Source organism: Cetorhinus maximus, chromosome 1 (assembly GCF_964194155.1).
Source record: "Cetorhinus maximus chromosome 1, sCetMax3.hap1.1, whole genome shotgun sequence".
In the NCBI taxonomy this organism is placed as follows: Eukaryota; Metazoa; Chordata; class Chondrichthyes; order Lamniformes; family Cetorhinidae; genus Cetorhinus; species Cetorhinus maximus.
Genome location: NC_135879.1, coordinates 79,776,573 through 79,796,586, shown reverse-complemented (window position 1 = coordinate 79,796,586; position 20,014 = coordinate 79,776,573). Strand labels below are relative to the sequence as shown.

The following is a 20,014-nucleotide window of genomic DNA, read 5'->3' as shown; positions in this document are numbered from 1 at the left end:
CAGTATCCAGTGCCTTCAGCCATTTCTTGACATCATGTGGAGTGAATCAAATTGGATGAAGACTGGCATCTGTGATGCTGGGGACCTTCAGAGCAGGAAGACCTGGGCAACAATCAGGCTGACAAGTGGCAAGTAATATTTGTATCATACAAGTGCCAGGCAATGTCCATCTCTAACAAGAAAGAATCTAACCATCTCCCCTCGACATCCAATGGCATTACCATCGCTGAATCCCATATTATCAACATCCTGGGGGGGTCACCATTGACCAGAAACTAAACTGAACCAGCCAAATAAACACTGTGGCTACAAGAACAGGCCAGAGGCTGGGAATTCTACAGTTAGTAACTCACCTCCTGACTCCCCAAAACCTGTCCACAACCTAGCATAAGTCAGGAGTGTGATGGACTAGTCTTCACTTGCTTGGATGAATAGTTCCAACAACACACTAAAAGCTTGACACCATATAAGATAAAGCAGCCTGCTTGATTGGCACCATATACACCACCTTAAACATTCGCTCTTTCCACCATAGATGCACAGTGGCAGCAGTGTGCACCATCTACAAAATGCATTGCAGCAACTCATCAAGTTTTCGTTGACAGCACCTTCCAAACCGGCTATCTCTACCGCCTAACACCCTTCATCACAACAGCAGCAGATGCATGGCAACACCATCACCTGCAAGTTTCCCTCCAATTCACCCACCATCTTGACTTGGAACTATATCACGGTTCCTTCACTGTTGCTAGGTCAGAATCCTGGAACTCCTTCCCTAACAGTCTTGTGGATGTACCTACACCACATGGACTGCAGCCTTTCAAGAAGGCGGCTCACGACCACCTTCTCAAGGGCAATTAGGAATGGGCAATATATGCTGGCCTAGCCAGCGACGCCCACATCCCGTGAACCAATATAAAGAAAAACTTTACTGCTCCTCAGTTTCACTGAAAGTTATTTTTCTTTCGATAATTTTGTCTCGTGCTATTTGTCCTTTGAATCTCTCCAATTACCTTTTGTATGAATGGGCCTGTAAGCCATTTCATTTTTAAAAAGATAATTTTTGTATCCCTAAGTGTACTTATGCTACGTATCCCATTGCTTCTTATTGCGGTTTTATTGCTGTTTTCGCTCGGTCATTCAATTTTCTCGATCTCTTGTGCTTTCACCATACATTTTCTTCATCTTCCCTCATCTTGTGCTATCAACTGTGTGTCAACGCATGTGTGAAAGCTCTTAACTCCGGAGTCAATTGGAAGTGTAACCTCTTCCGCTGGGCAGTTTCATGCTCCTTTTGCTGCGTGCAGGCTAGTATTTAAGTCTAACCTGCTTGAATTCGATGCAGACCAGGAACTGTTATTGTATTCCTAACTTGTTCCTGCTGAAAATGCCCCACTCCTAAAAAGTGCAGCACACTAGCAAACTGATTGCCAACCAAAGGCTTCAATCGCTGTTTAGTTATTGTTTGTTCAGAAGGCGATCTCCTTTTTCAAAATTCACAGTAAACTTCCCTGTGAGCATAAGCAGGCTTCATCAAGCCACGCTCCTGTTCTGCGTTTGTCTGCTAAACCGGCAACAGCTTTCGGGGTGCAAATCCTTCTCCATAAAGATAATATAAAAGGGGGACAGTATAACATAACTGCACCTCGATCTCTCTGTTTCTCCCCTTTCAGTTCTTTCGATGTCTCCAATCCAAATTATGTGTGTTTTCCTTTCTGCTTCTAGTCTATCTCTATTTGCCCCCGTCTTTCCACGCATTTTCTCTATTTATATTTATCCGTATTCCTTACTTTCTGCATTTCCCTATCTAACTCCCTATTCTTCGCACCTTTCATATTTTCTGGTCCCTGTGTTACCTGTTCCTCGAATCTTTGCCATTTTTCACTATTATGTTTTCCTGGTGTCTGTAAATCCCACCCAATTATCATTCTCCACGATGTTTTCATTATTTCTTGGCATGATCGGTGGTAACACTCTCCTATGAACCAGAAGGCATCAAGGTCCATTCCAGAGACGTGAGCACACAATCTTCTAGACTGACATCGCAGTGCAATACCGTGAGTACTGCATGGCTGGCGGTGCCACCTTTTGGATGAGATGTGAAACCAAGACCCCTCTGCCACCTCAGGTGGAAATAAAAGTTCCCACCACACTATTCAAGGAACAGCAGGTGACTTGGCCAATATTTATCCCTTAACCAACACTTAAAACAGATGGCCTGATCATTTATTTTATTATTGTTTTCATGAGCTTGCTGTGCGAAAATTGGCTGCCGTGTTTCGTAAATTATAACAGTGACTCCACTTCATAAATACTTAATTTCATTGTAAAGCACTTTGGGGCGTCCTGAGGTCGTGGAATGCATTGTGTGAATGCAGATCTCTCTCTCTACCCTCCATGTCTAAGTTCTCTCTGTTACAGTGTTTACCTTATATCTATGTTGATTTCTCCCTCTGTACCTGTCTATATTTTCTCATTCGCTATTTTCTACTCACTGTATGTTTCCATTCATTCTTCATCTATTTGTTACCGAGCAATATTCTCTCTATTCCTATCAATCTCTTCACTTTCTTTCATATTTTGTTGCCGTTGTTCTCATATTGTCTCTTTATGCTTGCTATTTCAGTTACGTTTCTTTTGCCTTTATGATGCTGATTCTACTTCTGTATGACTCTCTGTATCAGTGTCAGTTATCCTTAGTTCTCAATGATCTCACACTATGATCATATCTCCGCCCTTGTTTTAAAAAAGGGTCAGCCTAAATTCAATCTGTACACGTTTAAGTTTCCCTATTCTCCGCCTGTGTAGAATTCTTTCTGTTTGTCTCTTTCTGTAACACATCTACTTTTCTATTCACTCTTCCTCTCCCCGTATTAGCCTTTATTATTATTACTACATCAGTCTTGCTTTTCTCGATAAAAGTCATTTTCTCTACTTCTCTGTGCAGACTTTGCCTGTTCACAGCCTGCACTTGTATTTAACTTAATCTCTTCCACACCAAAATGTTTTATTCTCACTTTGAATAAGTGTATTTCTCTAGCCAGTCTGTATTGTCCCAAACGTTTACGTTCTTGTATTTACTTCTTGTATTTATCAGCTCTCGGTTTCGTGCCCACTTCTCTATTATTTAAGCCTGCTCCAATTCTATTTCTGAGAACTCATGCACATCAGCCCAGTTCTGTATGTCTACATTATTTCCAACCCTCTCTATCTTCTCCATTCACTCCAGGTACATCAGTTGCTGGTTTCTGGTGGTGTTCTTTTAGTTCACCCTCACTTTGCATGCAACAACGCTCTTCCTGTATCTCACTATCTCTCCGTTGTACTCTCTATGTATCAGACTCTATCTTCCCCTCACCCCCTCCCCTCCTCCACCACTACCTCTCCGGCTCTAATGACCCTCTCTCTCTCTCTCTCTGATGAAAGGAGGCCGGCTCCCGTGCGCGTGGCTGTCGACGGCCGACGCGCTGTGATTGGCCAGGGGCCCCTCGCGCATTAATGAGCGGCACGTTCCAGGCGCCGCCGGGTTCTGAGCGCGAGCCCAAAGACAATGGAGTGTTTGAGCGAGAGAAAAAGAATCCCCTCGCAGCGGAGAATGGGCTCGCGCGGCGAGTGGCAGCGCGCGGGGAGTCAGTCGCAGCCCCCAGGCCCCGCAGCACCCCCCCGCCCCCCACCCCGCCTTCTCCCCTCAGGCCGCGCTGATTGTCTGCCGAGCCTATATAAAGCGCTGGGAGGCAGGCGTGTGCCAAACACACCGCCGCTTAACCACAAGCTCACTCGAGGAGAGCTGATAGCTGCACCAGGTCGCGTGCCAGTCAGCTGGTGCACAACATTCATACTTATTGCAACTTCATCTCTGTATTTAAAAAAAAACACCCCAAGGCAAGTCAATTAGAAAAAAAAAGGACAAGAATTTCCAGGAGCGATTGAGAAAAGGGAAACAATTACTTTGGACAGCAATTGAGCCAGAGAATTAGCACTTTTGAGACTTTCTTCCATTAATCTGAAAGTAAGTTTTGCTGGCATTATTTATGATTTGTTCACTTGAAACGAAATGCATTGATTGAACAAATGTCCTCCCCGTTTCCCGAACTAATTCTCTTGTGTTTTCTCCCTCGGTTAGCACAGGATGGCTCCCCAGTCTGATCGGTGTCCTTACAAAGAGCAGGGCAACGGCAAGTACTTCCAGTGCCCCACCCCAGCCTCCACACTCATCCCGGGCGACTTGTCCATCCCTTCGGAGGAGGAGATGGAGGAGGAGGACCTGCTGGAGCCCTCGGCAGCCAGGAGCGAGTGCAAGCGGCGCCCCCGGGGCCGGGGCAAGCCCAGGAGCCCGAAGGTGGTGCAGAAGATCAAGAAAAGCCGGCGCATCAAGGCCAACAACCGGGAGAGGAACAGGATGCACAACCTGAACGGCGCCCTGGACGCACTGCGGGAGGTGCTGCCTGCATTCCCGGAAGATGCCAAGCTGACCAAAATCGAGACTCTCCGCTTCGCCCACAATTACATCTGGGCACTGACAGAGGCTCTACGCCTGGCCGATCCCCTCGGCGGCCCCGGGGACTCCAGCTACGAGGGGCCCGAGCAGCAATACCTAGACTCGGGGCTGAGCTGCCCTAGCCCCGGCGCTTCGGGCAGCTCCTGGAACAGCTTCAGCTCGCCGTCCTCTTCCTCCTACACCTGCACTTTATCCCCGGGCAGCCCTGCTCCATCGGAAGACATGTATTTCGGGCAACCCGAGAGTATCTATGCACCCCCTAAACAGCAGTCTGACTTTCTGCAAAACTCTTCCCCATTTCATGAATTTATTTAAACCGCCCCCGCAACACCCCCACGCCCCCAACACAGTTGAATATCGCGTATCTTTTCTATGTGGTTATGAATTCTATCTTTTTATTGTATTGAAAAAAAATGTACCTATTATCTGGGGAAAAAAAGTTGGACCTACACTGTTTACATTTCTTACTAGATATGTAGGATTGAGATTTGTCATGTATTTTTCAAGCAAATGTATTTTTCAGACTGATTCATATGGCCTGTTAATGTTCAATGTTGTACACTTGGCATCTGCCTGTCTTCCCAGGGAGTTGAAGGCTGTGGGAATTTGAACTGTCAAACCAAACTTTCCTCAGTGCACTTTGCCCATTTTCCCAGGTTCTCCACAATGCCTTTTGTTCTCTGATTTCTTCTCCCTCCCTTCTCTCTCCGGTCCCCTTTATCATTTCAAGAATAAGACCGATTTTACCAGCTGTCTAACATGATTTACGGAAAAAAGATGTTGTGGTACGGAGCGAGGTTAGAAGTCACTGCATAATTTGTAGACTTTTTAAATGAATGAAAACGAGCGTGTAAATTTGGGTTGAGTGCTTTATCAAAGGCAGGGAGAGAGAGAGAAGGAAAACACAAGGGGGTAGGGTTCATGCATTATTTATCTCGACCTCCGGGGATGAAGAATTACCTTTTTTCACAACCGAAAAAAATCAGCTGAATAAAACGAACCGACACGGAGCATTAACGCGATCATCGACACATGTGTTCACCTTTATTTATTATAAAAGAAAGATTTCATGCACAAAATGTATATTTTGTATATTTCAGAAGTTTATTGTCGCTATGTATTCGCCTGCAAATCAAATGGAAAGCGTTTTCGATTCGTCTTTTAAATAAAAAAAGTTTAACTTTCATATAAGTAAACTGACAAGTGCGTGGCTCATTGATCAGTGTGAAAAAGAGCAGCTGTACATTCTAGTAACACAAGCTACTTGTTATTAGGTTATAAAACGTCGGAACATGCATTTCATTTACGGAACCTATTCACTAAAATATGAGACGTGGAAGGAGGCAGGGTGACAATGACAACAAATAGAAGACAATATAAAAGTACAGCCTCTTGTCATCTGTTCTTTTGTTACCAGAATTAACCTTAATCTGTTTCTGCTTTTGTGGGGAATATGTTGGATAAAAAGTAAAACCCAACATTCTTCATTGCTTTCAAAATCTAGAGAAAGAAGATCATTCAACTTTAAAGACACCGGGAAAGTTGTGAAGTGTTGGTTTAATCCATCAATTACACGCAGACTGCCCCTCTCTCATATACACATACAAATTAAATTTCAATTCTGGAGATGTATGTGAACCTTTTTGCAAATTACTTGAATCGTTTCAAGCGACGTCTTGTAAATCGAATCACACATTCACTCTTTTAAACTTTAATTCTATGTAAAAAGATCTCTTTCTGTACGTAAATCAACACATAGACGCCACCAGGAAAACAATGTCTGAATAAAAACTGGGATTGTTGACCAGGTTTGTCTTTGAAGGGGAAAAAAGACTATATATAATGCATGTTTTATGCCTGCGTTTTTGTCAGACACGCACGAGTTGCAATCTTCAGTGTGCCATTGAATATGTATCATACGCATCTCCACCTCCTCATTCCCCCTTGGTAATTGGCACGTTCGGTTTGGATGTAAAACTCTCTCTCTTGCTCTGATCTATAGGCTGGTCTGTAGATTATGGATGATCGCCCTGCATTTGCACGTGTCTACGGATACCCAAGAGGGAAACGTTTCATTATTATCTGGTATCAATCTTCTTTCTGCAGCCGGGGGTGAGCGCGACAGCAACAGATCACGAGAGTTCAACGTATTATGTGCACCGAAACCTCGGGAGTTCAAAGCAAGTCGCATCTGCCTCTGTGGCAAGCCGTTTAAACTGTTTTGAGAATTAGAGTGGGTTAGCACTATTGAACTCGAATTAAGGAGGGAGAGGATAGTGAAACTCAGCTGAAAATAAAAGAGATAACTAGAAAATCTAACAGATGGCATCGCTACGTTGCAAGCTTGATTTTATTGTCAAGTTATATAAATGACCCTGAAGCTGAATGGCGGATTAACTAAAACAATGGAATGTAGAATTAATAGTAAACCTTAATAAGGTTTTCTAATATCCAAATAGAATTAGATTAAAACGAATAAATACATAATATATAGCTATCTTTTGGGGCGAAATGTTTAATCCTATAACGCAGGAAAGTTATGAGGCTGAAGTAAGGCCAAAGTCCCAAAAATGATCAAAGTAAGCGTGCATGCACCAAAGATATAGACTCAAAGATTTCAGATAAACTGGTAGTAAACTGAGTTTAAATAAACCTCGCTTTGCTCATAAAACTTTCTCTCACCTAATGCTCTGCCTACCTGGGTTATCATGCCAAGGAAACGATTGATGACAACTATTCTGAAGCAAGGGACACCACCTCGCTTTTAAAACTCTTACTGAACGCATTGCCTTCACTTTACATCATTGGATCTAACAACGTCAATTTTCCGTAATGGGACAATTAGTCGAATAGCTAGAACCTTAAATAAATGCTTATGTAAATAAACATTTCCAACCACTTTTAACCTCACATTTAATAGCTTAAACGTGCCTATTCATTATCCTTAACACTTTCACATTTACTTGTTACAAACAATCGTTCAAGTTTAACATTATAAATGCATATATGTTCCTGTTTAATTGTATTCTACATTATTTGGATAAATAATTGACATGATTAGTCTCTGGACATATTACTGCTATAATAAGCAACATTTATCAACCATCTCGGAAAAAAATATATAAATAATCTGTGCAAGCTGTCAATTAATTCTAAAATGAATTCCTTCCAGCAAAATCTACATCTGTTGCCAGTGAGCTGTTGACTTTGAAGTTGTATATTATATATATATAAAATTATACATTCCAAAAAATATGTATTTTGGAGAAGGAGCAGGTTGCGGAGTTCTTATTTAATAGCTGGTTCAAAGGTCTCTTAGGCCTATTTTTTTAAAACGATTTCAGTCACGAAGCGTGAAGACAAGTGGGGTAAAAACTGAGCAATAACGTAAAATGTGTGAAAAAAGAATTAGTAAAATTAGGTTACGGAAATAAAACGTAAGGGTTCCAGCCTTGGGCTAGTACTCCTAGATAGTCTGATCCATTGTTTTCCAGCTTGGCAGGAGGTTTATTATGTGCTAAATAATTCCCCAAAAGGTTTTGCATAATCACTTCTTTGATGTGACTTGAGTGTCAAAAATCAGCCATTACCCCGGAGTGTAAAAAGTACCAAAGCTTTTACGAAATTGACAGTGTGTGGCAAACGTCATAAATAGATTTAACCCACGGCTTTCCAAACTCCCTTTAATGATTAAACATAAAGAATGACAAAAGATGGCCCTCTTAGTCTCGGCGTGATTGATCCGATTGTCCCTATTCTGATACTTTGTAGAGCACGTGCGTTTATCTGCGTAAAAAGATATCCACAGGCTCAATTAGGAACAGTCAAACCTTCCAGCCAATACACAATGTTACCATTCTACTTGCTCACGTATAGAGGGCAATATCATTTTATCCTTTTATTTTTCAGAATCAATTTATTGTTCAAGTACATCTTGACATAATTACAGCTATTTTCATTATAGTTTGTATTTTTCTCAGGTCAGGGATATTGTTGAGATGTGACCATTAAAAATAGGTGCAAACAGAAGGGAAGTGATCAATGCTCTGAAAATGCTGAATGCTGTAAAAATATATTAAGTTAGAAGAATACATTGTTACAATGAAAATGGCTTTATCTATAGTATTCAGCAAATACATTTCTTCGTGAAGTGACTAGTAATCGAAGCTGCAAACTTTAAAAAAACTTATATGTCAAAACGTTCATGTTCAGGCTTCTCTGTGCACATTTACAATTAATTGAAGATCATTCAGTACAATTGGAGATACTATCATCAGGCACTATAGCACTCTCCAAAACTTAGAATAAACAAATATAAGTAAATGGAAAGTTATTGCCAAAACGCTAACAATTCACATATGGTCGGCACAGAAAGATAGCTAAAAGCACTTTAGAGGGTGAAGAAAAGGAAATAACATACAAAAAAAAAGAAAAAGGGAGAAGAAACAAGATAATGGAAAATGTTCAGACTGGTCATAGGAATAGATGAAGAAGGCTTCTTTGTCGAATTCTATGAAGGAGAGAGAGAGCTGGCATGTCAGAGACTGTCAAAGAAGGACCTATAGAGAGTAGAGGGTGTAGTGTAAGTAATGAGTACTGTAGCATTGCGGATTAGAATTTAGGTTTGGATTATCGAAGCAAGTATTTGAATATGATAATTTTGAGGGTTACTTTAGCTACTGTTTAGAGCTGAAATCACCACTGGTGGGAAAGGGTAGGTACAGAGACTGAGGAGTAACCCAAAGAGTGGAAGGTGCATGTGGAAATACAGTCTGGAGGAGATTGGTGAGATTGGCTGGAAAAATACTTTGGAATGAAGATGAAAGTGATGATGAGGATTTTGGAATTGAAAATCCTAATAAGTCAACTCATTGCTCTACATAGATGGTAACATGTCAGACAACATTCATGTTAAGGAAGAAATAATTCCATTTTATTGCCATTTTACAAGTGGACACACAAAAAACATTTTAAAAAGTAGTTTCCTAACTGCACATCAATACAGGATAGATAGAAGCCATTGGAAGTGATATTTACATTCAATTAATAATACTAACACCTTCATCATTACAGGAGCCAGTCAATACTGCCAAAAGCATACAGGCAATAGGCACATTCAAATAGGCACATTCCCTAACCATTCACAACATCCACCCCACCCCCAACAGTTTTAGACTTTTTTTTATTAGCTCAGCACTAAAATTGACATTTCAACATTGTCGAGAGTCAATGTAGAACATTTGAGATTTAATTAAATAATAGTTAGTGCTGTGCAATCAAAGAAAATATTATTTCCAAGACAATACAACTTATTGCTGAAAAAGAGACATTTTTGTTGAAGCCTTTTGTCTTGCACTCATCAGGACAATTCACAAGAAAATGGCAATGTCAGGAGAAATAACAAATTTATACTGTATGAGAAGAGAGTGCTGATTGGTTGGCAAGTGGACTCTGATTGGTGGAGGCATTGCCATGGAGAATGCACCAGTTGATGGTGACTGGCAGTTAGCTGCCAAGCATTGTTTGAAATTTAAACCAGGCAACTTGACTCTGACTGGTCAAGACATTGCCCTGGGGAATGAACCAGTGAATGGCTGTCACTTATTTTGTTTAGCTGAAACAGGTGCAATGTGTATACACGTTCTTTCTGCCTGCAAAGAACAGGGCTCTGTGTATTAATAAATGTAGCTTCCAGTACATGCAAATGGGCCATACTGCAAGCCCGACTGACAATCTTAAATTGGTTGTCAACATAATACTTAGCACACTGAGGGTTATTTAGCAAATGTTGTCCAATTGTGGAATCACATATAATGTTGGGCACTGTGTTTTGAGTTTTGCAAGCGTGGGCTGGCTGGGGACGGCCTGCACCTCACCCGTTGTGAACAGTGGAAGGGGCATGCTGTTTTTTTAATGATCCACCAGTCTTTGGGATGTACAACCTACATACCTAACATTACACTGCATTGAAATTCACATTCCACATTACTCATTTGTATGATAGGCAGAATACCTTTTTGGCTTCTTGGCAGGGTAATCTGAGTTCAGGGTTGAAAGTGACAGCCTTGGGTCAATTATGAGCTTGCATGATATACAGCGTGAAATGATCTGATCAGGATTGCCTTTATCCTGCAGGATGGCTTTGATATGCCCTATTTCAGCATCAAGCTTGAATGGTAAGCAAATGGCACAGGCCCTATTTACGAGGCTGCCGATAAAGCCAATCTTATAGCAGATGGAATTGGTATTGACCAGTGAAGGTAGGCTTGTTGTAGACCGCGGTAGAGAACCCCTTGGCAGGTTTCTCAACTAGTATGTCAAGTTTCGCAAACATCTTTGTTGGGGTTCTATGGGATACGTGTCTTCGATGGAATGACACCTGATCTCCTACCCCTTGCATATTTCCAACATGTGGATGATACAATTGCTATATTTAAATCTGCAGCTGCATGTAATAATGTCCTTACATGTCTTAATGGGCCCCATCATGCACTCAAATTCAGCATTGAAATGGAGCAGTCAAATGAACTCCCTTTCCTTGGTGTACTGGTTGAGAAATCTGGTGATGGTTGTCCCTCATTGTCAATGACGACAGCTTATAATTCATTCCCTATTAACATGGGCTGTGGGTTCTTATATTATTGTAACGTCAAATATTTGTGAGGAATGTTTTCCCACACACAGAATCTCATTACAGTGAATTATGCTAATTGACCTAAGGGATGATTGTTCCATGACTTCCTTTGGGCTCCCTTTATTTGGCTAGCTGGATACAACTAGCTTCAAGCTTTGTCATGTCATTGTGGATCATCTTTTGCCATTTTCCTTATGCCACAAGCATCATATCAGTTGTATCAGTTGAGATGCTACATTATAAGTTATATCAGTTGAGATGCTACATTTTATTTAGATTGGTCTTTCAACAATCCTTATATCCTAATTGACCACCATGAGAAGCCTAGCTTCAACCCACTGCAAAATATTTTCTTGCATAAGCTGGTATCAGGCATAGTAACCAGCCTATATTAGATGCACATTTAATATCATTTCTCTATGCCTGGCATATTTGCTCTTCTTAGCAACTTAATGTTCAGAATCTTGTGCCACCAACAAACTTTCATGATTTTTTGAGAAAGTGACTGAGCTTTCTGATTTACTGACTATAAGCAATACAGCAACTGTATATATACAGTAAGAATGTTAAAACTATAGTCTTTTAGATGCAAAGTTTTAGTATCAGTTTAATGTCCCTTTTATCCAATAACATGGGGCACTTAAAAAGTAATACTGCTGTGGCTCATTGTTACCTCAAGCCATAAAGTTCAGGGTTCAATTCCTACTCCAGGGCTCGAGCACAAAAATCAAGCTGACACCTGTTGGAGATGCTGTCTTTCAGGTGAAGCATTAAACTGAAGCCTCATCTGCCTTTGTGGGTGGATATAAAAGGTCCCATGGCACTATTTCAAAGAAGAGCTGGACTGGCGCCCTGGCAGATGTTCATCCCTAAATGAGCACCACAGAAAACAGATTATCTGGTTGTTTTCATCACATTGCTGTTTGTGGGAGTTTGCTGTGCACAAATTGGTTGCCCCATTTCCTACATTACAACAGCGACTACACTTTTGAAGTACTTTGTTGGCTGTAAAGGGTTTTGAGATATAGTGAAACACACTATATAAATGCGAGTCTTTCTTAAGCGATCAGTGGTTCACCTCATCAGTTAGGGGTGCATCACTTGACATGCTGCTTTCTGGGTAGGTCAGCTTATTCGCTCCAGACAATGTGTGGTTTCAGATGATGTCACCGAGAGTAAGCAAAAGATGAGAAATAGGAAGGAGTCAAGGATAGATCCTTGGAATCTCACTGCAAAGACAGTTCTTATTTTTAAAAATGCTATACCCATTCATCTACATTGTAACTTTATTAACATTTCCTTTTCCGCTGTGAATTTAACTATACTAAACTACACTGATTACTTCTAAATTCTCAAGTTATTTGTGACTCTTATTTAAGACAGGGTCATAAAATTGCAATGTGAGAGTACATTCATGGGACTGTAAAAGTGAATTGATTCTCCTTGTATTTGAAAACAGTTGTACTAATTTTGCTTTATAATGCTACTCTGAAATGCCTTCCAATGTTTTATCACTCTTCTTGAGTTCTCTGCCTGAAGGGTTTGTTTCACTTTAAATGCTGCTATGGAAACCAGTCTACTTTACTGCTTTCTTTCTCCACTTCTCCCATAAGAAAAGAATGGGATTTATTTGTATTAAAGAACATTAGTAATCATGCATAGCATAATGTGTGCAATTGTAGCTGAACCTGTGGTCCATATTGTTTTAACACAAAGTACTACTGTCCTTTGCGTGAGATTGCAAGGATCTATCCTTGACACCCTCCTGTTTCTCATTGACATGTTGCCCCTCGGTGACATCATCCAAAAACACATCAGTTTCTACATGTATGCGGACAACACCCAGCTCAATCTCAGCACCACCTCACTCAAATCCTCCACTGTTTCTAAATTGTCAGACCGCTTGTCAGGCACTTAATACTTGATAGCAGAAATTTTCTCCAATTAAATATTGGAAAGATCAAAGCTATTGTCCATGGTTCCCACTTCAAAGTCTGTTCCCTTACAACCAGATCTATCCCTTTCCTTGGCAACTGTCTGTGATTGAACCAGATTGTTTGCAACTTTGGTGTTATATCTGACCCAAAGATGAGCTTCTGGCCACATCTCCATGCCATCACAAAAACTACCTATTTCCACCTCCATAACATTGTCCATGCCTCAACTCATTTGCTGCTGAGATCCTCATTCATGTCTTTGTTACCTCTAGATTTGACTACAATATTCCAGTGCATTCTGGCTAGCCTCTCATGTTCTACTCTGCCTAACTTCAGGTTATCCAAAACTCTGTGGCCCATATCCTAAATCACACCATGTCCCATTCACCTATCACCCTGTGCTCACTGACCTACACTGGCTCCTGGTTAAGAAGCAGATTGCTTTTAAAATTCTCATCCCTGTTTTCAAGTCCCTCCCTATCGCTGTAATCACCTCAGGTCCCACAACCCTTCAAGATATCTGTGTTCCTCAAATTCTGGCCTCTTGAGCATCTTTGATTACCTGCCCTAATGTCACCTTGTGGTTCAGTGTCAACCTTTGCTTTATAATGCTGCTCTGAAATGCCTTCCAATGTTTTATCACTCCTTTTGAGTTCTCTGCCCAAAAGGCAGGGCTGACAGTGGATACACACCCCCACAACGGGTAGAACAAGGAGGCAAGCCCCGAACACACCCCAGGCAGAACAGGGATTGAATCCCATGCTGTTTGCACCAATATGAGCCATCAGCAACAACAACCCCTGCCTCTGCTCCAGCCAAGGAGTCCAAGCTGCTGTGGCAGCATACACTTTTACATGCATATTACAGTCCTGGAGATATAGATAGTGATAGTAGAGGCTCCAATCTTTTACATCACATGGTTGACCAGGAATCTCTCTTACTCTTATCACCAAACATTGGTGTGAGGGATTTACAAGTTGATACTCAACCTGTTTGGCCATGTTATGAAAGCACCTTCCTTGGTCATCAAGTTTTGGAGTGGGACTTGAACCTGGAGCATCTGGCTCAGAGTCAGAATGCTACCCACTGCACCACAAGACCTCCATAATCTCAGGATCACAGAATTGTTGTGGTGTAGAAGGACACCATTTGGCCCATTATGTCTGCACCGGCTCTCCAAATGAGCATCATGACTCAGTGCCATTCTCTTGCCTTTTCCCCATAACCCTGTACATTGTTTCTATTTAAATAATCATCCAATGCCCTCTTGAATGCCTCCACCACACTTTCAGGCAGCTCATTCCAAACCTGAACCATTCGCTGTGTGAAAAAGTTTTTTCTCACATTGCATTTGCTTCTTTTGCAGTCACTTTAAATCTGTGCCCTCTCGTTTTCGATCCTTTTATGAGTGGGAACAGTTTCTCCCTATCTACTCCATCCACCCCTTATGATTTTGAACACCTCTATCAAATCTCCTCTTAGCTTTCTCCTCTCCAAGGAGAACAGTCCCAACTTCTCCAATCTATCTTTATAGGTGAAGTTTCTCATCCGTGGAACAAGTTTTGTAAACCTCTTCTGCACTCTCTCCAATGTGTTCACATCCTTTCTATAGTGTGGGGACCAGAACTGTACACAATACTCCAGCTGAAGTCTAACTGTCCTATACAACTTCAGAATAACCTCCTTGCTATTGTATTCTATGCCCCTTTTAATGAAGCCTAGGATACTGTATGCTTTATTAACTGCTCTCTCCACCTGTCCTGCCACCTTTAATGACTTATGCATATTTACACCCAGGTCCCTCTGCTCCTGCACCCTCTTATTTCATATTGTCTCTCCATATTCTTCTGACCAAGGTGAATCATCTCATACTTCTCTGCATTGAACTTCATCTGCCACCTATCTGCCCACTCCACCAACTTGTCTATTCCCTTTTGAAGTTCTACACTGTCCTCCTCACAATTTACAATGCTTCGGGGTTTCATATCATCTGCAAGTTTTGTATCATTCAGTTGATCACATTAAAGGCACTATATAAATGCAAGTTGCTGTTGTTGAAATAAAGTTTAGGAACAACTCATCTTTGTGTCTATGCAAATACTGAATAATACATTGAGCTTTATAAATTACAGAAAGTCTTACACAAGTCGATTATCACAGCAGCCTGTTTTTATCTCTTTTTACTGTAAAAACATTCTGTTGTCGTTACCACACCCATGCTTTTTTCGTTTTGCCCTTGTTTACTTAAATCTTTCTTGGGGGCAATCTAAGTGCAGGTCTGTGCCGACACCCAGTTAACACGATCACATCTACTGTTGTATTTACCCTTTTGGACAACTGAACTTAAGAAAAGAGGAAATAAATCATTGCTTGCAGCAAGTTACCATGCCTATATTAGGTTCCTTTTTTAAAATAATCTGCCCGATTGACTCCTGCGTGCACCTTCATTAATTTTACTCGCTGAATTTGCTGCTAATAGCTGCTTTTTCCTTGTTTGAAAGGCGGCATCTGTGCAGTTGAACAGAGAAAGAAGGGACCAAGAAGAGGGACGCTGTTTACAAATCAAAACCAATTAAAGTGATGGGATCATATTCTCTTCATTACTCCGCTGAAAGGGTCCTCAGACCGAAACCTTCTTTAAAAAAAAGTTATGCTCACTCTTAACATTCTTGGATGAATGGACAGTTGTGTAGGCAAAGATTTGGGTTAAAAGTTTGGGACTTGTAATTTGAATAGATTTGTTTTGTTGGTGGCTCCATCATACAGAGACAGTAAGTACGTGATGCAAAGGCTCTGGGTTGTGGATGTCAGCTGCCCTGCGTTAAGCGGGGTTGGCCGATTGCTTGTGACAGCTGAGTGTTGTGTTGGTGGCCAAGACTGAGCAAAGCTCGCTTTGCAGATGGGCAGGGACTGCCAATGGAAGATTCCATTCTCCACAATCTCACTCTGGAGCTGGCGTCTCTACTCATCTGCCCTATTTCAGATTGCTTGTCCCAACAGCAGGTCACGTCCTGCAACTTGGTGTCTTCATTAGGAGGCAGAGAGACGGCTCGGTTTATGAAATATGAATAAACTGATTGTGGGCCGCACCAGACGATTCGTGAACAATATGCATCTGTAAACATGAGTATCTGTGTCAGTGTTCTGGCTCTGTTCAGCGCGGCCCTACTGGTGCGAGAATGCTTACAAAGTTCAGTTGCTTCATTTAGATCAGAGGAATCATATTTTAAAAATCTTCGACACAGTTTGGCGTATGTATTTCAAATGTAATTGTTTTTTAGGTAGTTTTTAGTCCGAACGGAATACGACAAATGAAATACGCCTGTGTTGTATATATGACTAAATAAAGACATTAGATTAGATCCACTTTTGTGTAGTGACTAAAATGTAGATTTAAATATTCCATTTACTTTAAAATTTGTTGCAGTGTTTTGTATTGATAAACATTGCTTTTGTAAAAGTAAATATTTTTGAAGGCCAGTTCGTTCTTCCCCTTAAAATGAATATGTATAATGCGCGCGCACACACACACATAGGTATAAGCAGTTAATAAATTGTGTTCCAAAATAAATGAGTAAATAATTTAGAAAATGTACCTCTCCAAAGTGTGTTAGTGTAGAGGAAGTTCCCGGCTAGATTCAAGTTACTGGAAATCATTGTTAATAAAACCTACGCACTATAAGAAATAATAGTGATGCAAATATTGTCCTTTATCGTTTCTTCAATACTCTCTATACTGTAGTGAAAATAAATGGCCACAATAATCTATGTTAGTTATTTAGCTTTAACTCAGTTATATTTACACCATATATGATCCAATTTGCGTACAAATCAATGAGCTCAGGGTGAAGCACTAGCAAATTAAACCTGGACAACCTTTCTCTCAGAATGGTTTTTAGACACACTAGTCGAGCATTCAGATGTTGTATTTCTTTCATTTTGAGGATCCTACATATATTTCTGCTGCGTATGGCAAAAGAAATTATGCCAATATCTAAATAATTGGGGCCCCAGTGAGAATCTTTATTCTAAGATTTAAATACATCCAAATTAGATCAAGGAATCAGCATCACTGACTATTGCTAAAACACAATAGAGAATACTTATCTTAATATCACTAAAACATATTGGCCCATTGGGTCATACCCCAGAGGTACCCTAGAAGATGCACTGGGGACGGGAACTGCCTGGGAAGTTTAAACTTCTGATGGGCAATTATCCTGCAGTGGGAACCATCCAATATTCCAATTTAAATTGGAGACTCCACATGGTCCCAACACTCTCTTAGCAGAATAGTTACCCAGGAAAAGTTAGAAGGATTAAAACCAGTTCTAACCCCTGGGTAACTATACTACTGACCTCTGTGACCCCCATTGGATCTCCCCACTACCCCACCAACCAACCCCCACCCCCAACTACCCTCACACCCTCCAACTACCCCTCAGGTACCACCCCGCTATCCCTCCACCCCTGACTACCCCCACCTCCGACAATGCCTGCCCCCCAACTTCCACCACCCTCCTGACTACCCTCTCACCCCCTGACTACCCTGACCACCCTGCTGACCCCTCAACCCTGACACACCCAAAACTCCCAATGCACCCTGACCATCCTGCACCCCCTTGACTACCATCCATACCTCCCCAACTACCCCTGACCCTTCCGAATATCCCTTAACTACACCCCCATCTCCTCAAACCCCGACTACCCCCTAACCCTTCTGATTACCCTCTGACCTCCCCACAACTACCCTGCCATCCCCCTCGGCTATCCCCAACCCTCCCGACTATTCCTTGACTACCCCCTACTGCCCCTCCACCCCCAACTATCCCCTAATCCTCCAGACTAGCCCCAAACAGCCCACAACTACCCTCCCACCCCAACTACCCCGCACCCTAACTACCGTCCCACACTGCAGACTACCCCCTGATAACCATGGACCCACCCTCCCACACCCCCGGCTACCCCCGCCGACTACCCCACCCCTTCAACTGCTCTCACGACCACCCCCCACCATCCTGACTACCCTCACAGCTACACCCCCACCACCTGACTACCCTTCCGACCCACCTAAATACCTCCCCTGACCAATCCTACCCCAACCCATCCTACCCCTCTAACCCATCCTATCACGCCCGACCCACCCTACGCACCTCTGACCCACCCTACCCCTGGCCCATCCTAACACTCTGGCCCATCCTACCCCCTCACCTCAACCAATCCTACCCCCCTTCCTACCCACTTACCTTCTCCCTAGCTTCTTAAAATTGTTGGGACCGTTAATTGTACCTACTTTATGGCAGCTAGTGCTGTAAAAAGGAGCCATGGCTCCCTTTCCCTGACACTGTGTGCTGCACTAGAAGAAGTCCTGAACCAGTTGTGCTGCACATTTCTTCCCAGGCCCGGGTTGGAAGAGTGGGAGAGAAATGTGTAGCTCTTGACTGAGATAGGGAAAAAGGAGCAGAATGGCAATCTGACTGTGATTGCCATTCCTCGGAAAGCCTGACTTCTGGCTGTTTAAATGGCAATGCTTTTTAGAAGAATTATTCTTTCCTCAACATTTGTAAAAATAAGAAATTGATAATTTTTCTCCTAAAAGTAACAAGTATATTTTTATTAAGATTTTTATCTTTAATGAAGAATGTAGTATATGTCAATTTGTAAAATATTTATTGCATTAAAAAAGGTTAATGGTACACCTCTATACATATAAATGTATGCTTATTATCAGATCACATTTTGACCTGGCCCTACTTTTCTGACACTTTCTCTTCCTTTGAGCTTCTCACTATATTCCATCCCTCTCACCTCTCAACCCCTTTTGACCTCATTTGGCCACAACATTTTTGCAGTTATTGATTTGCTCAATTGAACACTCACATTCATCTCTGGTGACCTAGTCCGAGCTTCCTTAAGCCCATGGGATGAAGACTTGAAAGGATGGCAGTCGACTGTTACTCACTGCCATATCTGGTTGGATCACAATAAAAGTACTCTTCATCTGCTAAAACTGCTCACTATACTAGGACCACCCTGGAATACAAATATAACCCCTGGCTTCTTTTCTTGACTGCAAACCATCTTTTTAACCCCCTCTCCCCTGTCTCCTTAACCGTCACCTCTAACAATAAGTGTGAGGAGCTCATGGACTTCATTGTCACTAAGATCAAGACCATGCAATCAGCTGCGCATGCTGCTTCCCTCCCTTCCATTGCCCACTAGGCCAAACTTCCTGTGAAACTTGCCCCTGCCCTAGCCCTGAACTCATGTTTCTCTAGTTTCTCTCCTTTCTCCCCTCATGTCCTCTATGAGCTCATCACATCCATGAGACTCACCTCCTGTTCCCTCGACTCTATTCCCACTAAACCACTGACCACCCAACTTCCCCTCCTAGTTAAAAGCAAAAAACTGCGGATGCTGGAAATCCAAAACAAAAACAAAATTACCTGGAAAAACTCAGCAGGTCTGGCAGCATCTGCGGAGAGGAACACAGTTAACGTTTCGAGTCCGTATGACTCTTCAACAGAACTAAGTAAAAATAGAAAAGAGGTGAAATACAAGCTGGTTTAAGGGGCGGGGGAGGGTAGAGCTGGATAGAGGGCCAGCGATAGGTGGAAATAAATGGTTTACAAGCTGCAATAAACTAGCATAGATAAAGGAATAGCATTCCATCACTTTTGCATTCATTTGCAAATATGTCAACCATAATTTAATGGCTATAGTGAGGCCCTTTACAGCCAACATTTCACTAAATAGAATGCTATTATGGCCAGAAACTTACCTGTGTTAGGCAGGAGCAGGCAGGGGTGAGCATGGAGCTGATCGCCACCTGCGCCCAACTGCGTGCCGCCATTTAACGTGGGCGGACCAATTAAGGCCCGCCCAATGTGATGCACGGCCAGCAGCGCGCGCTACCTGTGTGGGCGGGTGGAGGAGGGAGAGTCG

The 20,014-nt window shown here is 42.1% G+C and overlaps 1 protein-coding gene across 1 annotated transcript; it reads left to right on the top strand.

Moving 5' to 3' along the window:
• Positions 1–4,129: 4,129 nt before the first annotated feature.
• On the top strand, positions 4,130–4,813 carry LOC144688696 (neurogenin-1-like). The gene has a single exon (XM_078555540.1). It carries the CDS (start codon positions 4,130–4,132, stop codon positions 4,811–4,813), a length of 684 nt encoding a protein of 227 aa, XP_078411666.1.
• The last annotated feature ends 15,201 nt before the right edge of the window (positions 4,814–20,014 follow it).